At 35.4% G+C, this 22369-nt stretch overlaps 1 protein-coding gene across 8 annotated transcripts; it reads left to right on the top strand.

Annotated features, from left to right (window-relative positions):
- Positions 1-4711: 4711 nt before the first annotated feature.
- On the top strand, positions 4712-21273 carry LOC108329109 (SAGA-associated factor 29 homolog B). 8 transcript variants are annotated; one of them, XR_008246924.1, is made up of 10 exons: positions 4712-5013; positions 9004-9097; positions 9265-9341; positions 9803-9850; positions 10345-10454; positions 16040-16140; positions 19930-19983; positions 20165-20318; positions 20426-20504; positions 20985-21017. XR_008246924.1 is itself a non-coding variant. In XM_052872921.1 (10 exons), exons 1-10 carry the CDS (start codon positions 4896-4898, stop codon positions 21085-21087), a joined length of 873 nt encoding a protein of 290 aa, XP_052728881.1. In that variant the 5' UTR covers positions 4724-4895; the 3' UTR covers positions 21088-21273. The 8 variants fall into 8 exon arrangements, 7 of the variants coding, with proteins under 7 accessions (XP_052728881.1, XP_052728882.1, XP_052728886.1 ...); XM_052872921.1 differs by having other exon boundaries at positions 4724-5013; positions 20491-20504; positions 20985-21273; XM_052872922.1 differs by having other exon boundaries at positions 4725-5013; positions 10348-10454; positions 20491-20504; positions 20985-21273.
- The last annotated feature ends 1096 nt before the right edge of the window (positions 21274-22369 follow it).

The raw sequence follows: 22369 nt of genomic DNA, 5'->3' as shown, positions 1-22369 counted from the left end.
TTATGGTTTAATATTATATGGTGTGTAAGTGATTAAGCAAGCTCAAGAAAGATTCTCATTGGACATTAAGATAACCAAGGTTATCTAGATGTGAAGGTTCACTTCCAGTACTCTAGAGAAGAAGAGAATTTTAATCAAAAGAAACTAAAACCAAGACACCAAATGGAACATAATATGTGAAATCATAGGAATACACTAGAGGAGGTGAATAATGTTTTCAAACTTTTCATAAAGCAGCGTCTAATGGATTATCAAAAGATAGATGATTTAAAATAAGATGTTTAGATGATGGTTTTTATGAAGGGCATATAAAGGAAAATGTTTTTAAGAAGCGAAGCAATAAAGCACAAATTTTATACTGGTTCCTTCAACCTAAACTACATCCAGCTCTCCCTTAAGAACTTTGAAAGGGTTCCACTAATCTTCAAGAAAATTACACAAGTTTCACCTCTCCAGGTTTACGTCGAGTATTAGCACCACTCCTGGTTCACCTAGTCAATACTAATAGTCTGAGTTTAACTACTCTTGGTATACAAGTTGATGGAACCCTCTCCTAGCATTAAGCACGCAAGAAGAAGCTCCAAAACAGATGCACAACAGAATGAGATTTGGTGCAGTGAATTGGATGCACAGAAGGTATTTGATGAAAGTTTGGATGAAGGTGTGGTGTGTTTATGATGCCTCCAAGCTCAGAAGACCTTCCTACTAAGGAAGGAAGCTAGAGGAGAGTGAGAGAATTAGAAATTCTCAGGTGACTAAAGAGCAAAAAAAGATGGAATCAATCCTATAACATTTCATTAAGCTCAAAAGTGAGAAATTACATAGTCATGACTCTCTTATTTATAGGTAAAGATGAGCCATGTTTCTGACCCAAATTCCCTCCCAAATTTAAATTAGTTTGTGTAAGAAGCTCCAACTAATCAGCTCACGCAAGCCATGCCTTGATCAAGGTCAAAATTAAACATGTGTAAAATGCATCTAGTAGTGGCTGGGCGTGCAGTGGATTTGGCTGGGAGAAATTCCAATGTGGAAGCCATTTTTCTTCACAAGTATAATCCGGAAGGTAAACTCCCAATCCGAAATTCCACCTATTTCTTCCTAACTTTTGCTCCTTTGCTTCCCTTGGCTTCTCATGCTTCTTGGGTGGTTCAATCATGATCTCCAAGCCTTTTTAGACCCTACAAAACAACAATATAAGTATTTTAGAGAATCCTTCTAAGACTTAGGGAAAGAAAATCAAGAAAGAGCCTTTAAAAGTCCTTCTTCACTTCCCTTTCTTAGCCTTAGCTTTAGTTGGTACCCCTTTGAATGAAATTCCCTAAATGAGTTTCCATCACAAGTATTCTAACCACTTCTGGTATCAATCCTAGACAACTATTTAGACTATTTAACTCAACTAAGATAAATACCAAGTGTTTTAGTTCTCTTCAGAATGTACAATACAGTCAGTGTTAAGAGCAAATACAGATGGTAACTCTCAAAAAGAGCTTAAAAACAGTACAACAAAATCTAAGATTTTGCTAGCGTTCTTTCTCTTAGAAATTTTTGCATTAGACGATAAAAGAGTAGAGTAATAGCAAGCTTGTATGAGGGTTCAAAAGTTCTCAATGTTATGCTTCTTGTCTTCTCTTCAAGCTTTTGTCTATTTATAGATTTTCTTAAGAAATGACGGTTAGATAAGGTTGACTTCATGTAAAACTGGTGGCCTTTAAGAAGTCAGGCTCAATCTACTTTGCAAAGGTAGAATGATTTACCATAGCTTTTATCAAAACATAGCTTGTACGATGTGTTAGAGTATAAGTCTTCAAGGGAAACATTAATATTCTTCATATCTTTGAACGTCTTTATCTTTGGTGCATTGATTCTAATAAAGTCTTTGTACTTTTGTGATCTGCAAAAAATATCAAGAATAATGTATGCAAGCATCTAAGCACTTTATCGTACATACATTAAATATTTTGAACATTGATAAGCGTTAGGCTGTATTACATGTTCAATACATTTTATCATTTTTCAGCTTATTAATAAATGCATCGTTTAATAAAGCATTCAACATATGAATATCAGACGGTGTAAACATTAGATGCTTATGTTGAAAACCTGTTTGAGATATGCAACATTTAACGAACTCTTGTTAGACGATACATTTTATAAGACGCTTGCTTGAATTAACACTATTTGAGTAAAACATATTTTAAGCTTCAGTGTTAGCATAAAGATAAACACTTATGTTAGTAAGACGTTATTTGTTAAAATGCGGCTTGTAACACATATCATCTATTAGATGATTCTTTAAAAAGATGCTTCCTTTCATTAGACACTGTTTATAAAGCTTTGTCTATCAGACAATATAGTCTAGAAAACGTTGTTATGAGCTTGTTTTGTCTAGAAAGGATCTTCTAAACTATATTTCTTTTAAACACTATTTCTTTAAAACAATATTTCATTCAGAGGGATATTTCGTTTAATGCTTTTTTGTTAAACTTGAGCCCTTATGCAAAAGTCCTCTAACATGTATGCTCGAAGATGTTCCTACATAAGAGCAGTTCTAGAGATCATGTGACTGAGATGGGTAGATTTGTCATATATCATTTGATAACTGAGATGCCTTTCAACCTGCCACACACGATTCTTATCCACGTCGTCCAGTCCATCAAGACTTGAGCAAGAAGGTGTACAACTACTATTAGACTTCATTGGTCAGATTGATTGTTGATCGGAAGGTTCTTGAGCATATGATGTTTGAAAATGTTCATGTTCTCATAAGGAACCATATTGTAATGAGTGGCACCTCTCGTGGCTAAGTATTCAACATAACCAACATTAGACAAATGCAGTTAGAAGTAAAGAAGGTAGAAAAGATCCCTTCTTTGGAGACTGTGAGGTTTGCAAACACAAGGAATAATCATCTAAATCATCCTCACATGGACGTAGAAAAGAAAGAATCCGTCAGAGTTATAGGGTTTGATAAGACTCTGAATCTCTTGAAGATGGATATAAAGGGTTGCCAAGCCCTAAGGTTTTACAAAAGGTAGAGGCTGCTAGAAAAGGAAAATGAAGCAACTGATATTGCTGAAGCATCCCCTTCATCGTCTGAGGAAGCAACGTCTGGTCAACCTTTCAACCCTACATCAACAAAGGCTCAAGCATCCAAGGGTGGAACATCTTCCAAAAGACCTCGACCTACTGCATCAAAAGAGAAGAAGGCCAAGAAAGTGAATAAGCCTTCTTCACCTAAGAAATGTCCTAAAGAGAAATCATACTTTAATGATGGACATGTTTTTACTGCTTTAGAAAATGTGTCGCGAAATGCCCCTCAACATTTAAGGAGTAACCATTGCAGAACTCTCTCCAAAAAGACCTAAATTAGTCCTTAGACGTTCATCTCGACACATCTAAAGACACATCATTTGTACCTCTCCCAACGTCTGACATTTCTTTGCCACCTCCCAACTAACCTTCCCAAACACTGTCCACTCCTCCCACTCAAGCCCAACTCTCCTCATCTCCACATATACCCTCAACTAAACCCATCTCACCTAGATCGTCTACACCTTCAACCTAAACTCCACTATCTTCACCTCTCAAACCACAACTCAAACATTACCACCTTCACCGCCTAGAGAACCTTCACCCCCTCAACTAACAACTAAGACGACCAATAAACCATTATAACCACAACAACTGATCCTCCTAAAATCATTCTTACCCTTAGCTCTCACACCTTCGTACCCACCCCCAAACCCTATAGACACTTCAACTTCCCTCTCCTATACCTACATCAAACCTCTCATACATAGTTGAACCTATAATAAGTTTCAACGAGTTTGTTGAGGAAAGAATATGTGAACCTGTAACAACTCTCAGACGCTCAAATTCGTAAAAATGAGTGAATATTAATATAATATACAGACCTCTTAAAAATCAATGTTAGTGTTGTAATTAAATGTTTATAAACCTTTTAAGCTTAGGAAAGATATATTAACACATTATATTAATATAATATACATACCTCTTAAAAATCAATGTTATCTCCCACACATTTCATAATAGGGAGTTTATTATTATTTTTAGATATATAAATTAGTTCAAGTATGTGCAATGAAAAAATAATATTTATAAATTATATAAAAAGATTTTTTTTTCATCCATAAAATAATAATTATATATATATATATATATATATATATATATTAAAAATTTTCATTTTGATTTACATAATTTATATTTATATTTTATCTTTGCTCATATTTTAAAATTAAAAAGTAAAAGTAAAAGTAAATTATGAAAATAATTAAAGTGACTATTATATAATTACTCATTATTAGTATTACTTTTTCCTTCAATTATATACAGTCTTGTTATCCAAATTTTAAGTATGGACATTTAGATAGACAGTGAAATTTTAAAGTAATTTAAGTATTTCTTAAAAAATATTAATTATATTATACAATTAATATGATTTATGAGTTTATATTTTTATTATAATAATATTTATTTAAAAATATAATAATATAATAAATAGAGTACAAAATAAGAAATAATAATTAATCACTGTCGAAATTTAATTATAATATACATGTTAGGCAGTGGGATGGTTAAGGTATTTCATGAATAAGATCAGCTTATCTTTTGGGAGAAGATTATTTGGGTGCCAAAAATTTCCAATTATTTTAGAGTAACAATAAGCTCAAGTTTTTTTTTTTTTTTTCAAAAATAAAATCAAATAAAAATATATAACCGAACGCAAGCCGAAAGCAAAACATTCCACTCTTTAAATTTTTCTGAGAAAAATATATTATTAGAAATTCCAACTCTCGATTTTGGATTTAATTGGATAGCAACTTTGGAAGAATCTGGTTTTGTGCAGCAGTTGTTGTTTCAAGATCAAAACGATGTCATCTCCGGACGTTGTCTCGCTATTGGAGAGCTCGAAGGAGCTCGATCGGGTAAGGAAAGAACAGGAGGAGATTCTCTCAGAAATCAACAAGCTCCACAAGAAGCTTCAGACTAGTCAGTTATCTCTTATTCAATACTTTTATTTTTACCTGATTTTTGTTTTTTCAATATTGCATTTTCTTCCTTTTTTTTGACCTGAGGTTCTTAATGTTTATGTTTGTTGTTAAATCAGGTGTTTCTTTCTTCTGTTTTATTTTTTTTTATCCATTTTAGTTTTGGATAAATTGAAATTAAAATATAAAATTATAAAAAAGAACTGTTTTGAGTGTGTTGGCTGTTTCTTTTGTGGAGTTACAACTTTTATTAACCTCAAAATGCCCTTGTTTTATGTTGTTTTTTGGATTGCGATTTTTTGTTGAAATTGTTTTTAGATTTTGAATTTCACGAACATAGATACTAACGTGATTGTTTGTATTGCATACATAAAAAAATTTGATTTGCTTATGTTGATTGGTATTAAGATAAAATATTGGACAGGAAAGTTTATTATAGAAAATGGTGATAAACATGCTTACGTAGTGGTGTAATATGGTTGTGGCAAATGTTATGGACATCAGTAGAAGTGCTAGTGTGAAAAAATGGACGTCAGCCCCCTTTAAAAGGACAGAAAAATACATAAGGAAATGTTTGTTATCACAATGTGAATTTCAAGTGGGACACTGCTTTTAATGTGTTTTAAAGGCACTTCCATGCGTAAGTTAGTTTCGACTGTCGTCACAATGTACGGGTATATTAGTGAGAATAATGAACGCCCTTGGTAGGATCCTTGGATATCCATAACGGTATGAGGATTGGAGGGTTGAGTGGTGTTGGGCATCGACGTCTTGATCTTCTCGTGGTTGTATACAGACTTCAGTTTGGGCTGGATCTCAGATGGCTAAGCAGAATCCAGGTTTCAGTTTCATGACCTGGATTTTCATCTGAGTTTGGATGGGAGCTCTTCAGCAACTTAATGGCCATGCCAACTGTGGTTTGAGTCAAGTAGAGAAAATATTAAGAGAAACGTTTAAAATATACTTTACTCTAAGATAACATTGATTGATCATCAATATAACCTCTAACAGACATCAAGTTGTGGCAATGGGGCAAGACTTGGTTCTTGTTGCTGATTACTAATATCCAAACTTGAAATGGAATGTCATGCTCTTAAGCCTGTGAAAAGTGGATAGCTTTGGCCAAGTTAGAGTTCAGCAATAAATTAGAAGTTCTATAATGTTTTCTCTTATTGTGCCTGCCTATTTCTTGGCTTATTTTATGAAACGTTGCAACTATGGTTGTCAATCTCAACTTAACTCCTACAATTTTGTGATTTTTAATTGTCAAGCTCTCTGTCAAATTCTTATTTTGGTTAGGCCAGGCATAAATGCTGAAGTAAAAAAGTGAGGCTATGTATTTGAAATCAACTTTAACTTTTGTCATCATTGACCCCAATATGTATGATAGGGCTTTACCTTGACTCAAAGGATTTGATGAAATTAACTCCTTTTTAATATGTTTTCTCTTTAATATTTTTTTTTTCTTTTATGAATTTACATATAATTTGGTTGTTTAGTTGTCTGATCTTTTTCAGCACTAATTTATGTGTACACTTTGTTGTTATTTTGCTATTTTGTTTTATTGTAAAGTTGAATTATTGAATTCTTGACGTGTAAGAGTATTTTGTGAAGCCTATATGCTATGAAATAAGTTTTTTAATAATATTTTTTCTATTAAGTAACCTTGAAAGTTTACAAGTTAACTCTAAAAGTCAAGTTTATAGAAGTTACATGCGTTTATAGAAGTCTGTCAACAAGTCTTTGATACATTTCTTTGTCTCCTACAATATCCTCCTCTATACTTTGAGGGCAATCTATTGATGAAATTAGTGACAGTAAAAAGGGCTTCTCCTAAAGAGTATGATATTGAAAATGTAGAGCTCTAGTTTGTTCTAATAAGTGCCCATTTTTCCTTTCAACAATTTCATTTTGTTGAGGCATGTTAACACATGAAGATTCATGGATTATCTCCTATTTATGGAAAAATAGAGTTGAAACCAAGATTAAAGTAGTCTTTAGCATTATCAGACCTAATTCTCTTAATATTGACTCTAGATTTATTCTTAATCATTGTGACAAACTGAATAAAGGTAGAACTAACCTTGTGTTTCGATAGGAAAACCCAAGTCACTCGAATACAATCATCTATAAAGGTTATAAACTATTTATCACCTAAGATACTACCAATATTAGCAGGACTCCATACATTAGTATGAACAAGATATTGCTAATGGAAAAATTTGTGCACTTGGGTTTTTCAAACTCACACACCTCATAGTGGAGACCTTCCACCATTAAATTCTTAAACAGCCAAGGGAAAATAAATTTTATCACTTGAAATGAAGGATGTCCCAGCTGACAATAGTATATTATAGTTGAGATTTCTCTTAATTAGTCATGATGGATTAAGATACGAGGGAGTGGCTATTGATAGGTTGATTAGGGTCCTCTGTGTAGTAAAGGTCATTGCATTGTCTAGCATGTCCAATCATCCTCTTGATTTCTTGTCCTGTAAAATACAATAATTGCTATGGAAAAAGCAATATTACATGAAAGATCTTTTGTGTATTTGTACAAAAATCAGATTAGTGGACTATTTAGGGACATGAATGATATTTTTAAAGGTTATGGATGGGCTTATTTGGATCTCTTGTCCTGCTGCTGTTATAAGACTTCCATCTTCTGTTGAAATTTTCTTATTTTTAGGACATGGAGAACACATGGAGAAATATATGGGTAGTGGGGTTATATGTTCAGTGCCACTAATTCTGCAATGTACCTGTGTGCTTGAAATTCTGCAATTCTATAGCAGTTCAGGATTTTAAGATTGATAGACAAAGTCAGATACTCCTAAAGATAAGGAGTTCTGAAACCGTTTCATAATTTAGGAAGAAATAATATATTTCTTCTATATTTCAATAATGAGATCAATGGATTCCACACAAATCTCGCTAGAATAAGCTCTAACTTAGCTCTGATACCATGTTAAGAAGTGAACTTTAAGCCTAACTCAATCCCACAAAACTGGCTTATAAGGTGAGGTTTGCACCCACTTATATATTATAAATTAGTTTTATCTCTAGTCGATGTGGGACTTCCAAAAGTCTGCTGTTTATTTTATAAGCTAATTCTAAGGGAACTAATCCCCTTGTAGTTATGGGATTGTTTATAAATTTATAATCCTAGTTTTAATAGCAAGATACAACTATAATAAAGATTAAAAGTTAAGCAAGAATAAAATAAAAAATTCCTAAAACACATAATGAGCAACACTGTTTTGACAAAAACAAACAATCCTTTGGGTTTGAGAAGTAATCTAAAATCAATATTTCCATTATAATTTGGGTATTTGATTAATGATCCTTTAAAGACGAGGCACTTTGCCAACAAATGCAAACATTTAATACATGAGAAATAGGCATGTTAAATAAATGTTGATTATTGAAGAAAAGTATATATTAACAGCAACAAAACACTTATTTCACTGGGTAAAATTCATGTCTTGGTTCATGTGGTATAAAATCCTTCCCAATTCTACAATTTAATTTTGTCTCCCCAAAACAAATTGAATTTTAGAACAAGGTAGGAGGTCTAGATCATTATGCACATTTCAATGACAATGGCACATGAGTGAGCGAACGTGTGTGAGACATGATACAAATACATTCATTTATCTTTTTCTAACAACCAACTTATCGGTTTTTTCTTGATGAAGCATTCTGAGTTCAGTGATTTTAAGGAATGACACACTAAACAATTTAATTTCTTTGCTTTAGTTTCCTTGCTTTTGAATGTGAAACTTGAAATTTTAAGATTTAAGTCAATCAGTCACTGGGAACAATTACTTAGAATGACTCTAATTTGACTAGCCAAAGACTCTTTTTGTACTTGCTTGACTGGAGTGGCTCAACTTGTTTCCATTTCTGAGAATCATAATTTGATGTTTATTCTTGTATTCTGCTATGATATCTGTTTTTTTTGTTGATATTTTATTGTCACTTCGATACAGCTCCTGAAGTGGTTGAGAAGCCTGGGGATACCTCATTGGCAAGGCTTAAAGTGTTGTACACTCAAGCAAAAGATCTTTCGGAAAGTGAAGCAAAGTATGTTTAATCTGTCCGTAGCTCAGAAACATTTTATATGAATTACATTTTATTTTCATTTATGCTGAAAATCTTTAAGCTATGCATTTTGATATGAGAGTCGCTTGATATACTGTCCAGGCTTGGCATTCTATTGCGTGTGATTCTTGTATTGATTTTCGATGCAGTATTTCCAGCTTAATGTTAAGCCAAATTGATGGAATACTCCCTACGGGTCCACAGGGGCAAACACGAAGAAGAATAGGTTTGCCTCACATTTTTGACAAATATTTTCTTTCATTTGAAACATTATCATATTTGTTATACATTTAGAATTCATCCATAAGATAATTATATTCATCTTTCACTTGAAATATTATAACCTCTGTACGTAGGCTTGGACATTTAGAATTTGTTGACAATAAATACTGTCAACGTAGAACCTTTTAGTATGTTGCTCTTTTAATATTTTCTTTTCATTTGTGTTATGTATTAACCACAAAGACTAGGTATGATTAACCAAAATTATACAACCCAAGCTAGGGTCGAAAGCATTAGAGATATGCTTTTTCAGGGGAAGGAGTGTAGGAAGTAAATAAAATAAGAAAAGGGGGAGGAAAAGAATGTCTCACAATTTTGTGACAACTACATGCCAAATTTCAATTCATTTGATGTAAATTTTTGGTTGTTTTAAGATCTTTTCTTTCCCTCCTTTTTTTTTTCCAGGAAAAGGTAAAGTCTACTCTTTGGATACTCATCTCTGCTGCAATGTGGGTCAGTCCTGTATAGTCCTGCTACATGAAGAAAATGGGGGAGGGAGGGCATGCTAACGTGTAACTTAAAGTAAAACTGAAAATTGTGTATTAATCAATTCATTTATATTTTTACATTCGATCCTTTTCTGCCGATATGGTGGAAGTAGAATGGAAAAAGTGCTGGGTATATCTATGAAAATCATGATTCGGAGGTACAGATTAGCCAAACTTACAGCTCGTTAGCAAGAGTGCTTTAGCATGCTTTTGTTATCCCCAGCTAATACATGGTGATGCATTGCTCCCCAACAATATGGTAATGATTTTGTACAACATTCAGTTGATAAACAAGGCTATGCAAACTTATGAATCAAAATACGAACAAATATGTGGAAGCGTTTGTGGAGTATTGTGGTTGAAGCAAATAATTTCCTTAAACTTTGTTATTATTGTGATTTCCTTGAGATGCTAGTTTTTGTTTACCTAGTCTAGCTCCTAAGTATATCCGTGTTACAGAAGGTAATGAGCAGAAAAGGAAACGAGTAAAGACTGAGTCAGATATTTCAAGACTAAATCCTACTATGCGAAATCATCTTGAAGCTTGTGCCAGTCTTAAAGGAGAACAGGTATGCATTTATGCTGAAGTTTGATGAATACAAATCAAATACTCCATTAACATTTATTGACAATGTTTTTATCCATGTTAGTTATACTACATGTATGAGCAGTACATTGCATTTGATAAGTTTGTCTGTTTAAAGCTTACATGATAGATTTCTTGGCAGCAAGAAACCCAGGACACCCTCGGGTTATCACACAAAACACACACAACACTCAATCTCACAAGGGAACAAACTGTATTATTGTTCTTGTAACAAAGAATGAAGTCCGTAAGCATCCAAAGGAGCAATCCTCCCCTCACACAAGATGTAATGCTCCTATCAAAACAAAGATACAAAACAGATGTGTCCTCCTAAGACACTCTTTCCCCCTAATATAGCCAAACCCTCACACGAAACACATAACAGCCAACCGCCTAACAGCCCTCCTAACCCTCCTAACAACTATGCCCTGTTTTTTATTTCCTTTCTCCTTACATAAACTCTCAAGGTCCTATTATTACGTACCGGCCTCTGAACAAGCTTGTCCTCAAGGTGAAAGAAATTGTTCCCTTATGGTCACCTCATCCTCCCATGTAGCAGCTTCTGGCCCTCCTTCCTGCCACTCAATGAGCACCTGTTGTGTTGGTTCTCCTTGCAACTGATTTGTTCTCCTTTCCAATACTTTGAGGGTACAACAAACTTGCCCTCCCCCATGTAAATCCTCCGGTAGTCCCCTTTCCACTTGTTGGGTGCCCATCGCCAATTTAAGTTGAGACACATGAAAGACTGGGTGGATACGTCCTACCTGCTTGGTCACTTGGAAAAGACCATAATACCTGGCTGACAACTTGGGGTGCAATTTGGTAGGCATGGATGCTTGCCTATAGGGTCTGATCTTGAAATATACCTAATCTCCCTCCTTGTCAGTGATGGCCTTCATTTCTTGTTGGAAAATTTAGCCATTTGATCTTGTACCCTCTCTAAATGATCCCTTAGTTGCTTGAGGGCCTCGTCCCTATTTTGTAGCTCTTGTGCCACTGCTTCCACCGTTGTTTCTCCTAGCACAAAACAGGTGAGGGACGTTTAGGGAGGTTCAACATACACACATATATCTCCACACTGGTAAGATATTGTCCGCTTTAGGCTAAGCCCTCACGGATTTGCTTTTGGTACCACTCCAAAAGGCCTCTTACTAATGGAGGTATCTTATATGTATATAAACCCATGTCCATCTCTTGTTTTATCTGATGTGGGACTTTGTTTGTACCTAACAATCCTCCCCTCAAACAAAGGACTATGGTTCTCCACCTCCCCTACAGTGGAAGTCTTTTCTTATCCTCGAGTACACCATGATCAACACTTCTCTTTGCTCTCTTTCATGATCCATGGTCACACACTGAGCATCTCTTGCTCTCCACCTCTCATGATACATCTGGCTATTTGCCATCGGCCACCGGCCACCTGCCAAGGCTTCACCTTACCATGGAGGGACGTACTCGTTTGAGTCCGGTCACCAGACCTGAACCATCGACTTTGATACCATTTGTAGGGAGGTTCAACATACACACATAGATCCCCACACTGGTAAGATATTGTCCGCTTTGAGCTAAGCCCTCACAGATTTGCTTTTGGTACCACTCCAAAAGGCCTCTTACCAATGGAGGTATCTTATGTGTAAATAAACCCATGTCCATCTCTTGTTTTATCTGAATTGGGACTTTTTTTGTACCTAACAGGATGAAGGAGCTCTCCCATACACCACTTCAAAAGGAGTGCATTGCCGAATCTTGAAAGCTAGTGTTATACCAGTATTTTGCCCAAGAACATAACTCCAACGTTTAGGCTATTTTGAACTGAAGCATCTTAAGTAGGTTTCTAAGGTCTTGTTAAGAGCCTTTGTTTGGCAATATGTTTCTAGATGGTAGGTAGTGCTCATAACTAATTTAGTACCCTAGAGCCTAAAGAACTCCTTTCAAAACAAGCTAAGAAAGGTTGGATCTCTTTCATTGACTATAAAGGAGGGTATACCATGCAGTTTTACTATGTCCCTATGACTTACTGTATATTAGTATGTCATCAAAGAAGACCAAAACACAATTCCTTAAATAAAGCTTCAAGACCATGTTCATCACACATTAAGCTAGGGCATTTGGAAGGCCAAAGGGCATGACCAGGAGTTCATAATGCCCTTTGTGTGTATGGAAGGCCGTTTTTTGGATGTCTTCTTTCAATTGTATTTGATGGTACCTAGCCCTTAGATCCACTTTTGAAAAGAAGCTTGCCCCTTGCAGTTCATCCAATAGCTCCTCTATAGCGGGTATTGGAAATTTGTCTGGAATTGTTGCCTTGTTTAAGGCCCTAGAGTCAACGCAGAACCTCCAACGACCATCCCTTTTCTTTACCAAGATCATTGGGCTAGAGTAGGGGTTGTTGCTGGGCCTAATTATCCCATTCCCAACATTTCAACCACCTGTATTTCAAATTTCAAGAGATGAGGGTACTGATAAGGTGTTAGGTTACTTTATGCGATTAACCTAAATTCTATACTCTCTTCTCACTCAAACACTCGAACAATAGAAATGAAAGTATGTATGTATGTATTATTGATTCTATAAGGTATAGAAAATTACAAGTGTAATCTCCCCAAGGAAGCCTATCTTCCTCCACTGGCAAATATGCCCAGTCTTTACCCAAAAGATAATCCTCTCTTGAATTAGGTTACAAGAAGACTATTTTTAGTGTTGCCTTCCCGCGCCCTACTCTTCTGCTAACCCAAACTACTTCTACTAAATACCATTCGGTACTAGCGTATATATACCGTTCGGTCTTTGATCCCATCCTCCCTTCTTGATGTCGTTTGGTCTATACTCCCCCATTGCCTTACCGTTTGGCCTCTACTTCCCATCCCCCCTTCTTGATCCCGTTCGGTCTATACTCTCCCCATTGCCTTACCGTTCGGCTTCTACTTCCCTCCTCCCTTCTTGATGTCGTTCGGTCTATACTCTCCCATTGCCTTAACGTCCGACCTCTACTTCCTTCCTCCCTTCTTGATGTCGTTCGGTCTATACTCCCCCATTGCCTTACCGTCCGGCCTCTACTTCCCTCCTTCCTTCTTGATGTCGTTCGGTCTATACTCCCCCATTGCCTTAACGTTCAGTCTCTACTTCTCACACTGTTCGGCCCCCTTACTTCAACGTTACCGTTCGACCCTTCTCTCCTATTTTATTCCTAACATAAGGCCTCACATTAATCAGGTCCACTCCTGCCTTAATTGGGATCTTATGATCTAGATATCTCTTGGGTGGCAATTCTATGGGTTCTTTGAAGATCTCTTCATATTTCCCTAAGACCTCCTCAAGTTCTAGGGCCTGGCTGGAGGTCAACTGTTCCTCCCCTTTCTCCCTTTCTCACCAAGGTCTGTCCCAAACTCCAAACAACGTGACAACCTCAATCTCTGTTTCTTTCAATAGCGCCTCAGGTGTCACCACTTTCTTGGTGTGTGTGGGGTCTCCTCTAATCAGCACCTCCCTTTTGCCTTGACAAAAACTCGTAGTGAAGTTTTTTCTGTAGATCTTAACTTCCCCTAGTGAGACCAGCCATGTTACTCCGAATTAGATCCACACCACCCAGCTCAAACAAGTAAAATCTCTCCTTCACCTCCAAACCTTCAAATAATAATGGGATGTCGTGACAACATCCTCTAGTTGTCTTCTTATATCCATCACTCAAGCAAACTTTGTAGGGAGGAGTTTCCTCTACTACCAGGCCTAATTCAGCCACTAGTTAAGTCGAAATAAAATTGTGGCTGACACCACTTTCAATTAACACCAACACTTACTTCTCTTTCACCTATCCTTGTAATTTCATAGTATTGGATTGTGTCAAGCCTCCTGCTGAAAAAACCGTGAGCTCCATCTGCCTCTGCTCCATTTCTTCCTTCTCTTCTCCTTCACCTTCCTTCTCATCTTCAGCCATGATCAATATCCTCATTTTTTTTTTTCTGGACACCTATGGCCTGGGCTGTAGGGACCCCTACTGTGGAAACATCTCCTTTCCTCTCTTTTCTGGATATATTCTGGGTAAGGCACATTCCTTATCCCCTTGTTCCTATTTTCTCTTGTAGTGTTCCCTCAAATCTTGGAGCCCATCGTGGTGCTAGTCTCATATTTCCTTGTGGTGCTTACGTTGCTAGAGGTACCTTGACAACTTCTGGCCCCTTTGAACATTTCAGTTCTAGAAATGGCACCAATTCCCTCTTATACCTTTTGGAAGACTGACTGTTTCTATTGGCACTCCTCCTCCCAATCTTGGATCTTGAGTGACTTCCTCCATATCCTTGGCTATCTCCATAGCCCTTAACAAATCCCTAGGATTATGGGGCTTGATTTGGCTCCTAATATCATTTTGCAAACCCCCAAAGAAGTACCCCAATAATTGTTCCTCAGTCAACTTGTAGTTTGAGATACTAACATTTCAAATTCTTGGATATATTCTTCCACTGGCCCCTTTTACCTTACAGTAGCCAGCTTTTCAAAAAAAGAGCATCTGTTTCTTCCTCCAAACCTCTTAATCAAGGCTTTTGCTAGTTCCTTCCAAGAAGGGTTCTTGTTTTTTTTTTTCCAAAATCTGAACCAATGATTGGCTCCCTTCCATGCTAATGAAGGCCAGTCTCATCTTTTCCCTGGCTGAAACATTCTGCACCTCAAAGAACTTTTCAGCTCTTGGTATCCACCCCACCAGATCTACTCCTTCAAAGGTAGGTAATTCTACAGTTTTCATCCAGCCCTTTTGTATTTCCCCCTTTTCTTCCTCTAGATCCTCCTCAGGTTCTTCGTTCCTTCCCCTTCTTTCCCCATTAACCGAACCTTGACTGTCCTCAGAACCACTATCCTGGTTCTTTGATTTCAGCATAAGTATCAAATATTTAAGTTCTTGATGATTTTCCCTGGTCTATTCCCTGAGATCATCTATGGCTCTTCCTTGTTCCTGACCAGCCTCTCCAGCGTACTGATTCTCCCCTCCATGTTCCTCCTTTTTTTGTGACCCGGGAGGTTGAAGCAATTAATAGGTTTCTAGGAAACCCTCGGATTAGCACACAAAAACATACACAACACTCAATCTCACAAGGAACAAACTGTATTATTATTCTTGTAACAAAAGAATGATGTCCGTAAGCATCGAAGGGAGCAATCCTCCCCTCACACAGGATGTAATACTCCTGTCAAAACAAAGATACAAAACAGACGTGTCCTCCTAAGACACTTTCCCCCTAATATACCCACCCTCACACAAAACACATAACAGCCAACTGCATAACTGCCCCCCTCCTAACCCTCCTAACAACTATGCCTTGTTTTCTATTTCCTTTCTCCTTACATAAACTCTCAAGGTTCTATCATTACAACTGTTAGAAATTCAGTTATAGTTAGTTTATTGAGCTGTTCACAGTTGTGATTCTGTTATTAATTTTTTAGTGAAATCTATTATCTGAATCTCTTACAAGGTTATGCATAACTTGTAGTAACATTTTCATAGACTCAACTTGTTTATGATGAAGAATGTTTTTTGGAAACAATTTTCTAAAGCATCTAGAGTTCTATTCCTTTTAGTTAATTTCTTGTCAGGTGGCAGCTAGGGTCACACCACGAAATGCTGATAAGGATGAATGGTTTGTTGTAAAAGTGATTCATTTTGACAAGGAATCAAAGGAGTAAGTATAATATTAATTTTGCAATTTTGTTCTGTCAGTTGCATATAAATTTGGGGTAGTTAGTCACCTCCTCTATGGTTTTGCTTATGATACTAACATTGTTTTTTATGACTTCACTAAGGTTTGTGTAGACTCTATGTGTAATTTTTTATACACCAAGCATATAGGTGTAGTAACAGAATGTGAAGGCAGTAATTTTCCTAAAGAGAGGATTTAGGGTGTAATAAGTGCTGAATATAGGAGTATTTAGTGCAACTATCCATATTAATTTTTGAAGACATACTTATACCATTTTACCACATTGATGCCAAGACATTAACTAAATGCAGGGTATTAAATTGAGTTGAGTTCTAACGGTGTATATTTAGCTTTTGCTATGTAGTGTTGGAAATCTCACATTAAATAAAAATAAGTTTAATTTACAATGTATAGGTACAAACAGATCTCAACTTATAAACTGATTTTATGAAAATAGGTTAAGTTTAAACCCACTTTCTAATGTAATATCGTAGTCTATTTAATAGAAGTATTCATAACAAAATGAAAAACACACTGTGTCAATCATTTTTGCTATACTCGGATCCAGTTCCTACTGCTTTAGGAATAGAACAGAGGCTGAAAGAATTACAATTCTGTTATCTACCCTGCACATGAAGAAGTCACCTTGTCCTCAAGGTAAAAATCTGGAAATTCTCAGTAAATGAAAGTATTGAATATAGTAAAACTAGGTATAAGATTAATCTCCCTCGTGTAGAAAATGCACATAGGGTACTTTATTTATAATAATGAGAAGTGGGTTAAGCCCAAATATAAATGAATATGTAAAAATAACATAATAAAGATAGGGACTATGTTTCCTTAATTAACATAAAACACAATATATCTAAACATGAAGCAACCAATTCCCAACTATTTTTTATATCTGGAAGCTGGTACCATTTAAGAACATCTAACTACCACACAAATTAATTTGTATGTCCAACAATTTCTTGGTTATGGTTGATATGAATTTGGAGACTGTACTGCTGGCTTAAAAGCAAAGACAAATGAAACACCAGTGGAATAAGATTCAGCAGAGGAAGTTCCAACTTTTAAGCAACCTGACTGATGCGTTCTACAATTTGATAAGGGCCATAAAATTGACGATGTAGTTTCTCCTTAAGCTTACTGGGTAGTGATTTAGAGCAATATGGCTGAATTTTCAGAAAAACCAATTGCCTGCTTGGTAAGGAGAGTAGGAGGGTCTTGGTCATAAAGAGCTTTAAAAGGAGCCATTGTAGAAGAGGCATGCCCCATCATAACCAGTTGGGCCATTGTTTAGGTTGAGAACTGTCAGGCAACGCAATTATGTCTCAATGCAATGGTAAACTACTTTTGTTTGACCATCAAATTAAGGGTGATAGGTTGTGCTATACTTTAGTTTAGTCCCTGCTTGTTTAAGCACTTCTTTCCAAAACTGACTGAGAAAAACTTGGTCCCCTTCAAAACCTATGGACAAAGGAAAACCATGAGGTTTAACAATTTCTCTCACAAATAATTGTGCCACCATAGTTGCTATATATGGGTGTGACAAAGCAAATAAATGAATGTATTTAGTAAGACGATCTACCACAACAAAATTTGTGTCACTGGCTTTAACCTTAAGTAACCCACCAATAAAATCCATGGAAATATTGGACCAGACTGTTGGAAGTCCCACATCGACTAGAGATAAGGCCAATTCATAGTTTATAAGTAGGTGCAAACCTCACCCTACAAGCTGGTTTTGTGGGGTTGAGTTAGGCTTAAAGTCCACTTCTAACATGGTATCAGAGCCATGGTTAGAGCCTATCCTAGCGATATTTGTTGTTTGCTGGGCATATTGTTCCAGCCGCTATCGGACCACCCATTAAAAATGTCTAATCCCATGCTCGAGATGTATATACCTCGGCGTGAGGGGGGTGTGTTGGAAGTCCCACATCGACTAGAGATAATTGTAGGAATTCTCGATTGGTGCCATGGCAAAAAAGTTTGCTAATATAATCTTGGTTTGATTGGTATTTTGGTCCCTATATTGAATGCAAATACTCAATTGCTTGTCAATATTATTTTTGTCTCAATTGAATCTCAATTTTGGTTCAATTTTCTTTAAAATTGCACAAGATTGGTCCTTCTATTAAATTAGTGTTAATGCTGTTTGGTGGGTGCCACATGTCAGTATCCTAAATTTTTAGTTTTTATTTATTTATTTTTTTAATTTCTTTTGTTTTCTTTTTATTTTTTATGGGTTTTCTTTTTCATCCTTCATCTCCTTCCTCTTCCTCCCCCACACCACCTCTCCATCTCCTTTCATCTCCTCCCCTACACCACCTCTCCATCTCCTTGCTCCTCTTCCTCCCCTACACCACCCTTCCATCTTCTTGCTCCTCGTCTTTCCTCTTCAACAACAAATTGATATTTTCAAGACAAATAAATTTTCCTATTAATCTTTTTTCAACCAGAAATGATGGGTAAAATGGGGAACTCTACAAAGAGAAAAAGAAGAGTCAAACAACCAAACTGCAAGGAAAGGACAAATAGGTGCTGGAATGGGATGTGCAGTGGACATCAAACCCAACTATGGCTGGGTGGTGTCCCTTCGTGCTGGAAGACTGCATGTGGACAACACTTGCCTGACATGCATGACGAAGAGGATGTGCATGCAGGTGCATGAAGTAGTTTCTGCTCTCAAGACCGGTGGAGTTGGTAGTGGCTTGCCTATTTTGGTGGTGTGGGGAAGAAGAAAAGTAAATAAATAAATAAATAAAAATAAAGATAAAAAAAATAAAAATTTAGAATACTAACACATGACACCCACCAAACGGTGTTGACGTCAATTTAACTACAAGGCCAACATTGTGTGATTTAAACAAAATTGGGATTCAATTGAGTCAAAAACAAAATATTGGGAATCAATTGAATATTTACCTTCAATATAGGGACCAAAATACTAATTAAACCTATAATCTTTCCTGTTTTAATTCATAGTTAGCATGAGCCTTAGGATCCACAACCAAATCTTGCTTTAATGCATTGTCATCCTTTTGAACCTCCAATTCCCAATCCTCCCACTCTCGTCTGCACAATAGATATGGTATTGCAGACCACCTTCCTGGACAAAGCATCAACTACTTTGTTCTCCTTCCCAGGACAATGAACCCAATAAGTATCGAAGCTCATTTGAACTATTTCTCAGCTTTACTGGAAGAATTCATGACTTCCACAGTTTCCCCTTTTCCTCTACCTATAATGGCCATGTGATTGCCTCCTTCCCGTGAATAACTTCTCATTGGCCAACTTGACCTATGCCCCATGTTCCCCTTATCTACTGATCTTGAGATTTGTTGGACTTATCGTGTTACATGCTATCGGGCTATTGTGAGACTACTTACAAATATCTAGTTTCAGGGATGAGATGCCCATGCCTTGGCATAAGGGTGGCGTATTGGAGATCCCACTTTAATAAGGCCAATTTACAATTTATAAATAGTGGAAAATTTTACCTTATAAGTTGGCTTTATGAGAATGAGTTTGACTTAAACTCATTTCCTAGTACTTAAGGACAAGCTTAGTTGCTTTAGGACTTAAAATAAACCTGTTGCGACTGTTGTAATACGGTTATTTTTTCACAAAGGAAAAAAATTGTTAAAAGTAGTGTTTCTTGTGTATGATTTGTAATCAGTAACTGAAGGAATAGTTTTCATCTTGACATAAGTATTGTTTAATTCCCCTTTTCATTATTTTATTTGATGTTCTTGATTTGTTTTACAGATTTGAAGTACTAGATGAGGAACCAGGTGATGACGAAGAAAGCAGTGGCCAAAGGTAACGAACCATATTATGACATTTGTCATGTTTATTAATTGCCTGAAGTTATGTCATGTGCTTGCTTTGCTGGAAGTGCCATCTTAAACATACTTGGGAGTTTCGTTGTTTCCACGTGTATTAAATTGTTACTTCATTTGAATGGCATGTTTAGTTCATTTGTTTCTCTTTCTGCATTCAGACAGTACAAGCTTCCCATGGGAAATATCATTGCTTTTCCCAAGAGTAATGATCCTTCTAGTGCTCAAGATTTCCCACCTGGAAAACATGTTTTGGCGGTCTATCCAGGAACTACTGCACTTTATAAAGCAACAGTTGTTCAAGGCCCTCGCAGAGTAATAATTCTCTCATTTTCTTCAGTATAGTGAGATTATTTCCTGATTTCCTTTCATTATTTTGTAGCCTGTTAATCCCTGTGGTTAGTTTAACTTTTGTGACTCAGATTTCATACTGACCAATTTATTTCCCATGTTCTGGGTTATTCTTCAACATTTCGTAACTGTGCAGAGGAAAACCGAGGAGTAAGTATACTTCATTAAGGCTTCACGGAATGTTTGCTTTGTTATAAATATTATCTATTTTAACCATAGAAAATCAAGTCACATCACTATTTCTTTTTACTTTCTACCCTTTTGTTTGGTTTAATGAACATAAAGAGATGGGAAATTCATATTTTTTATTTTTATTTTCTTAAAATTTAAATAAATGTTTTTTCTAAGATAAAATAATTTTATGTTAAGAATAAATTTTTAATAATATAGGAAATTTTAAATTTTAGTCGGTATAAAAGGTTGTTATATATCTTAATTTTTGTATGCTCATTCGTCCAGATAAGCAAAAAGAAATTTCTAAATTTTTTTCCTTATTTTAATTATGCAAATAACACACCTTTTCTATTATATTTTCTTAATATTTCTATTCTTTATATTTTGTGTTGCTTTTCTCCCTAATCGAGTAATAGTTTATGCCCTGTTTGATTACTTTTGCGGTGATTGGAACAGCTATGTGTTGGAATTTGATGATGACGAAGAAGATGGATCTTTACCTCAAAGGACTGTGCCCTTCCATAAAGTGGTTCTTCTTCCAGAAGGACATCGCCAATGAGCTTTAAACTATTTATAGGTGTGTATAAAGTAGAAACGACATTATTGCATATGTGCCAGTTGTGTACTATGCTGCGTTATGTTTTTTTCAAGATTGACATCCCAACTTAGTTTCAAGCATGTAAGAATGACAGCGCAGTTTACCACTGCGTATAAATGATAAATAGTTTGTGACAACTTTGTTACACTTCTCTATCTTTATCAGTCATCAGAAACTATTATTAATAGGAGAAAGAGAGTCATCTTATGTGAACTTTTTTTTTTTTCCAATTAAACCTATTTTAAAGAGAAAAAAAATTGCAAATAAGCTAATCAGGAAAAAAAACAAATAATTTGTTTTCGGAAACCGATATCTTGTAGTTTTTCTATATTTTTTACTTGTATAGATAACGAACATAAGAAGGATTTGAAACAATAAATAATGAAAGTAAACTAAATAATAAAAAGTGTTTTAATACGATATATATATATATATATATATATATATATATATATATATATATATATATATATATATATATATATATATATATATATATATATATATATATATATATATATATATATATATATATATATAGGGTTTGCTAACGCGCGTATGCCTGTCTTTCAGTTTGTACGTTTTAACAATGTGTACCGGGTTTTAAGGTTAAGGGTATTTTAATAATTTTCATTCTCAAAACTAAAAAAAAAAAATCCCAAACCCTTACTCACATCTGCTCTCAACCCTTTCTTTTTCATCTTTCTCACTCCAATCTTTTATTTGTCATCGTGTAGTCCCAATTGAAAAAAATCAAAAATTTCTCTCAAACTCTTTCTTTTTCATCTTTCTCACTCCAATCTTTTCTCTGTCATCTTTACTGTAGTCCCAATTGAAAAAATCAAAAACACTTGCCGTTAAACAATCTTACAAAAAAATGATTTTATAATAAGTTTTCATCTTATAATTTGTCTTATCTAATTTTATCCAATTTTCACAAGCATAAAGGAATTGGTAATTGACCTGGAAAAAAATCAGAAATACTCGTTGTTAAACAATTTCTTACAAAAAATGATTTTATAATGAGTTTTTATTTTATAATTTTTGTCTTATCTAATTTTCACAACCATAATGACATCAAAGGAATTGGTAATTGGCTTGGAAAAAATCAGAAAGACTCATTGTTAAACAATTTCTTACAAAAAATGACTTTATAATGAGTTTTCATTTTATAATTTTTGTTGTATATAATTTTATCTAATTTTCACAAGCATAATGACATCCAAAAGAATTGGTAATTGGC

Source organism: Vigna angularis, chromosome 2 (assembly GCF_016808095.1).
Source record: "Vigna angularis cultivar LongXiaoDou No.4 chromosome 2, ASM1680809v1, whole genome shotgun sequence".
NCBI lineage: Eukaryota > Viridiplantae > Streptophyta > Magnoliopsida > Fabales > Fabaceae > Vigna > Vigna angularis.
This window is presented reverse-complemented; position numbering and strand designations above follow the sequence as displayed.

Coding starts and splice junctions, on each gene's coding strand:
- LOC108329109 (XM_052872921.1), top strand. CDS start 4,896: ATGTCATCTCCGGACGTTGTCTCGCTATTGGAGAGCTCGAAGGAGCTC. Junction 5,014..9,003: donor CCACAAGAAGCTTCAGACTA/GTCAGTTATCTC, acceptor ACTTCGATACAG/CTCCTGAAGTGGTTGAGAAG. Junction 16,141..19,929: donor TTTGACAAGGAATCAAAGGA/GTAAGTATAATA, acceptor TTTGTTTTACAG/ATTTGAAGTACTAGATGAGG.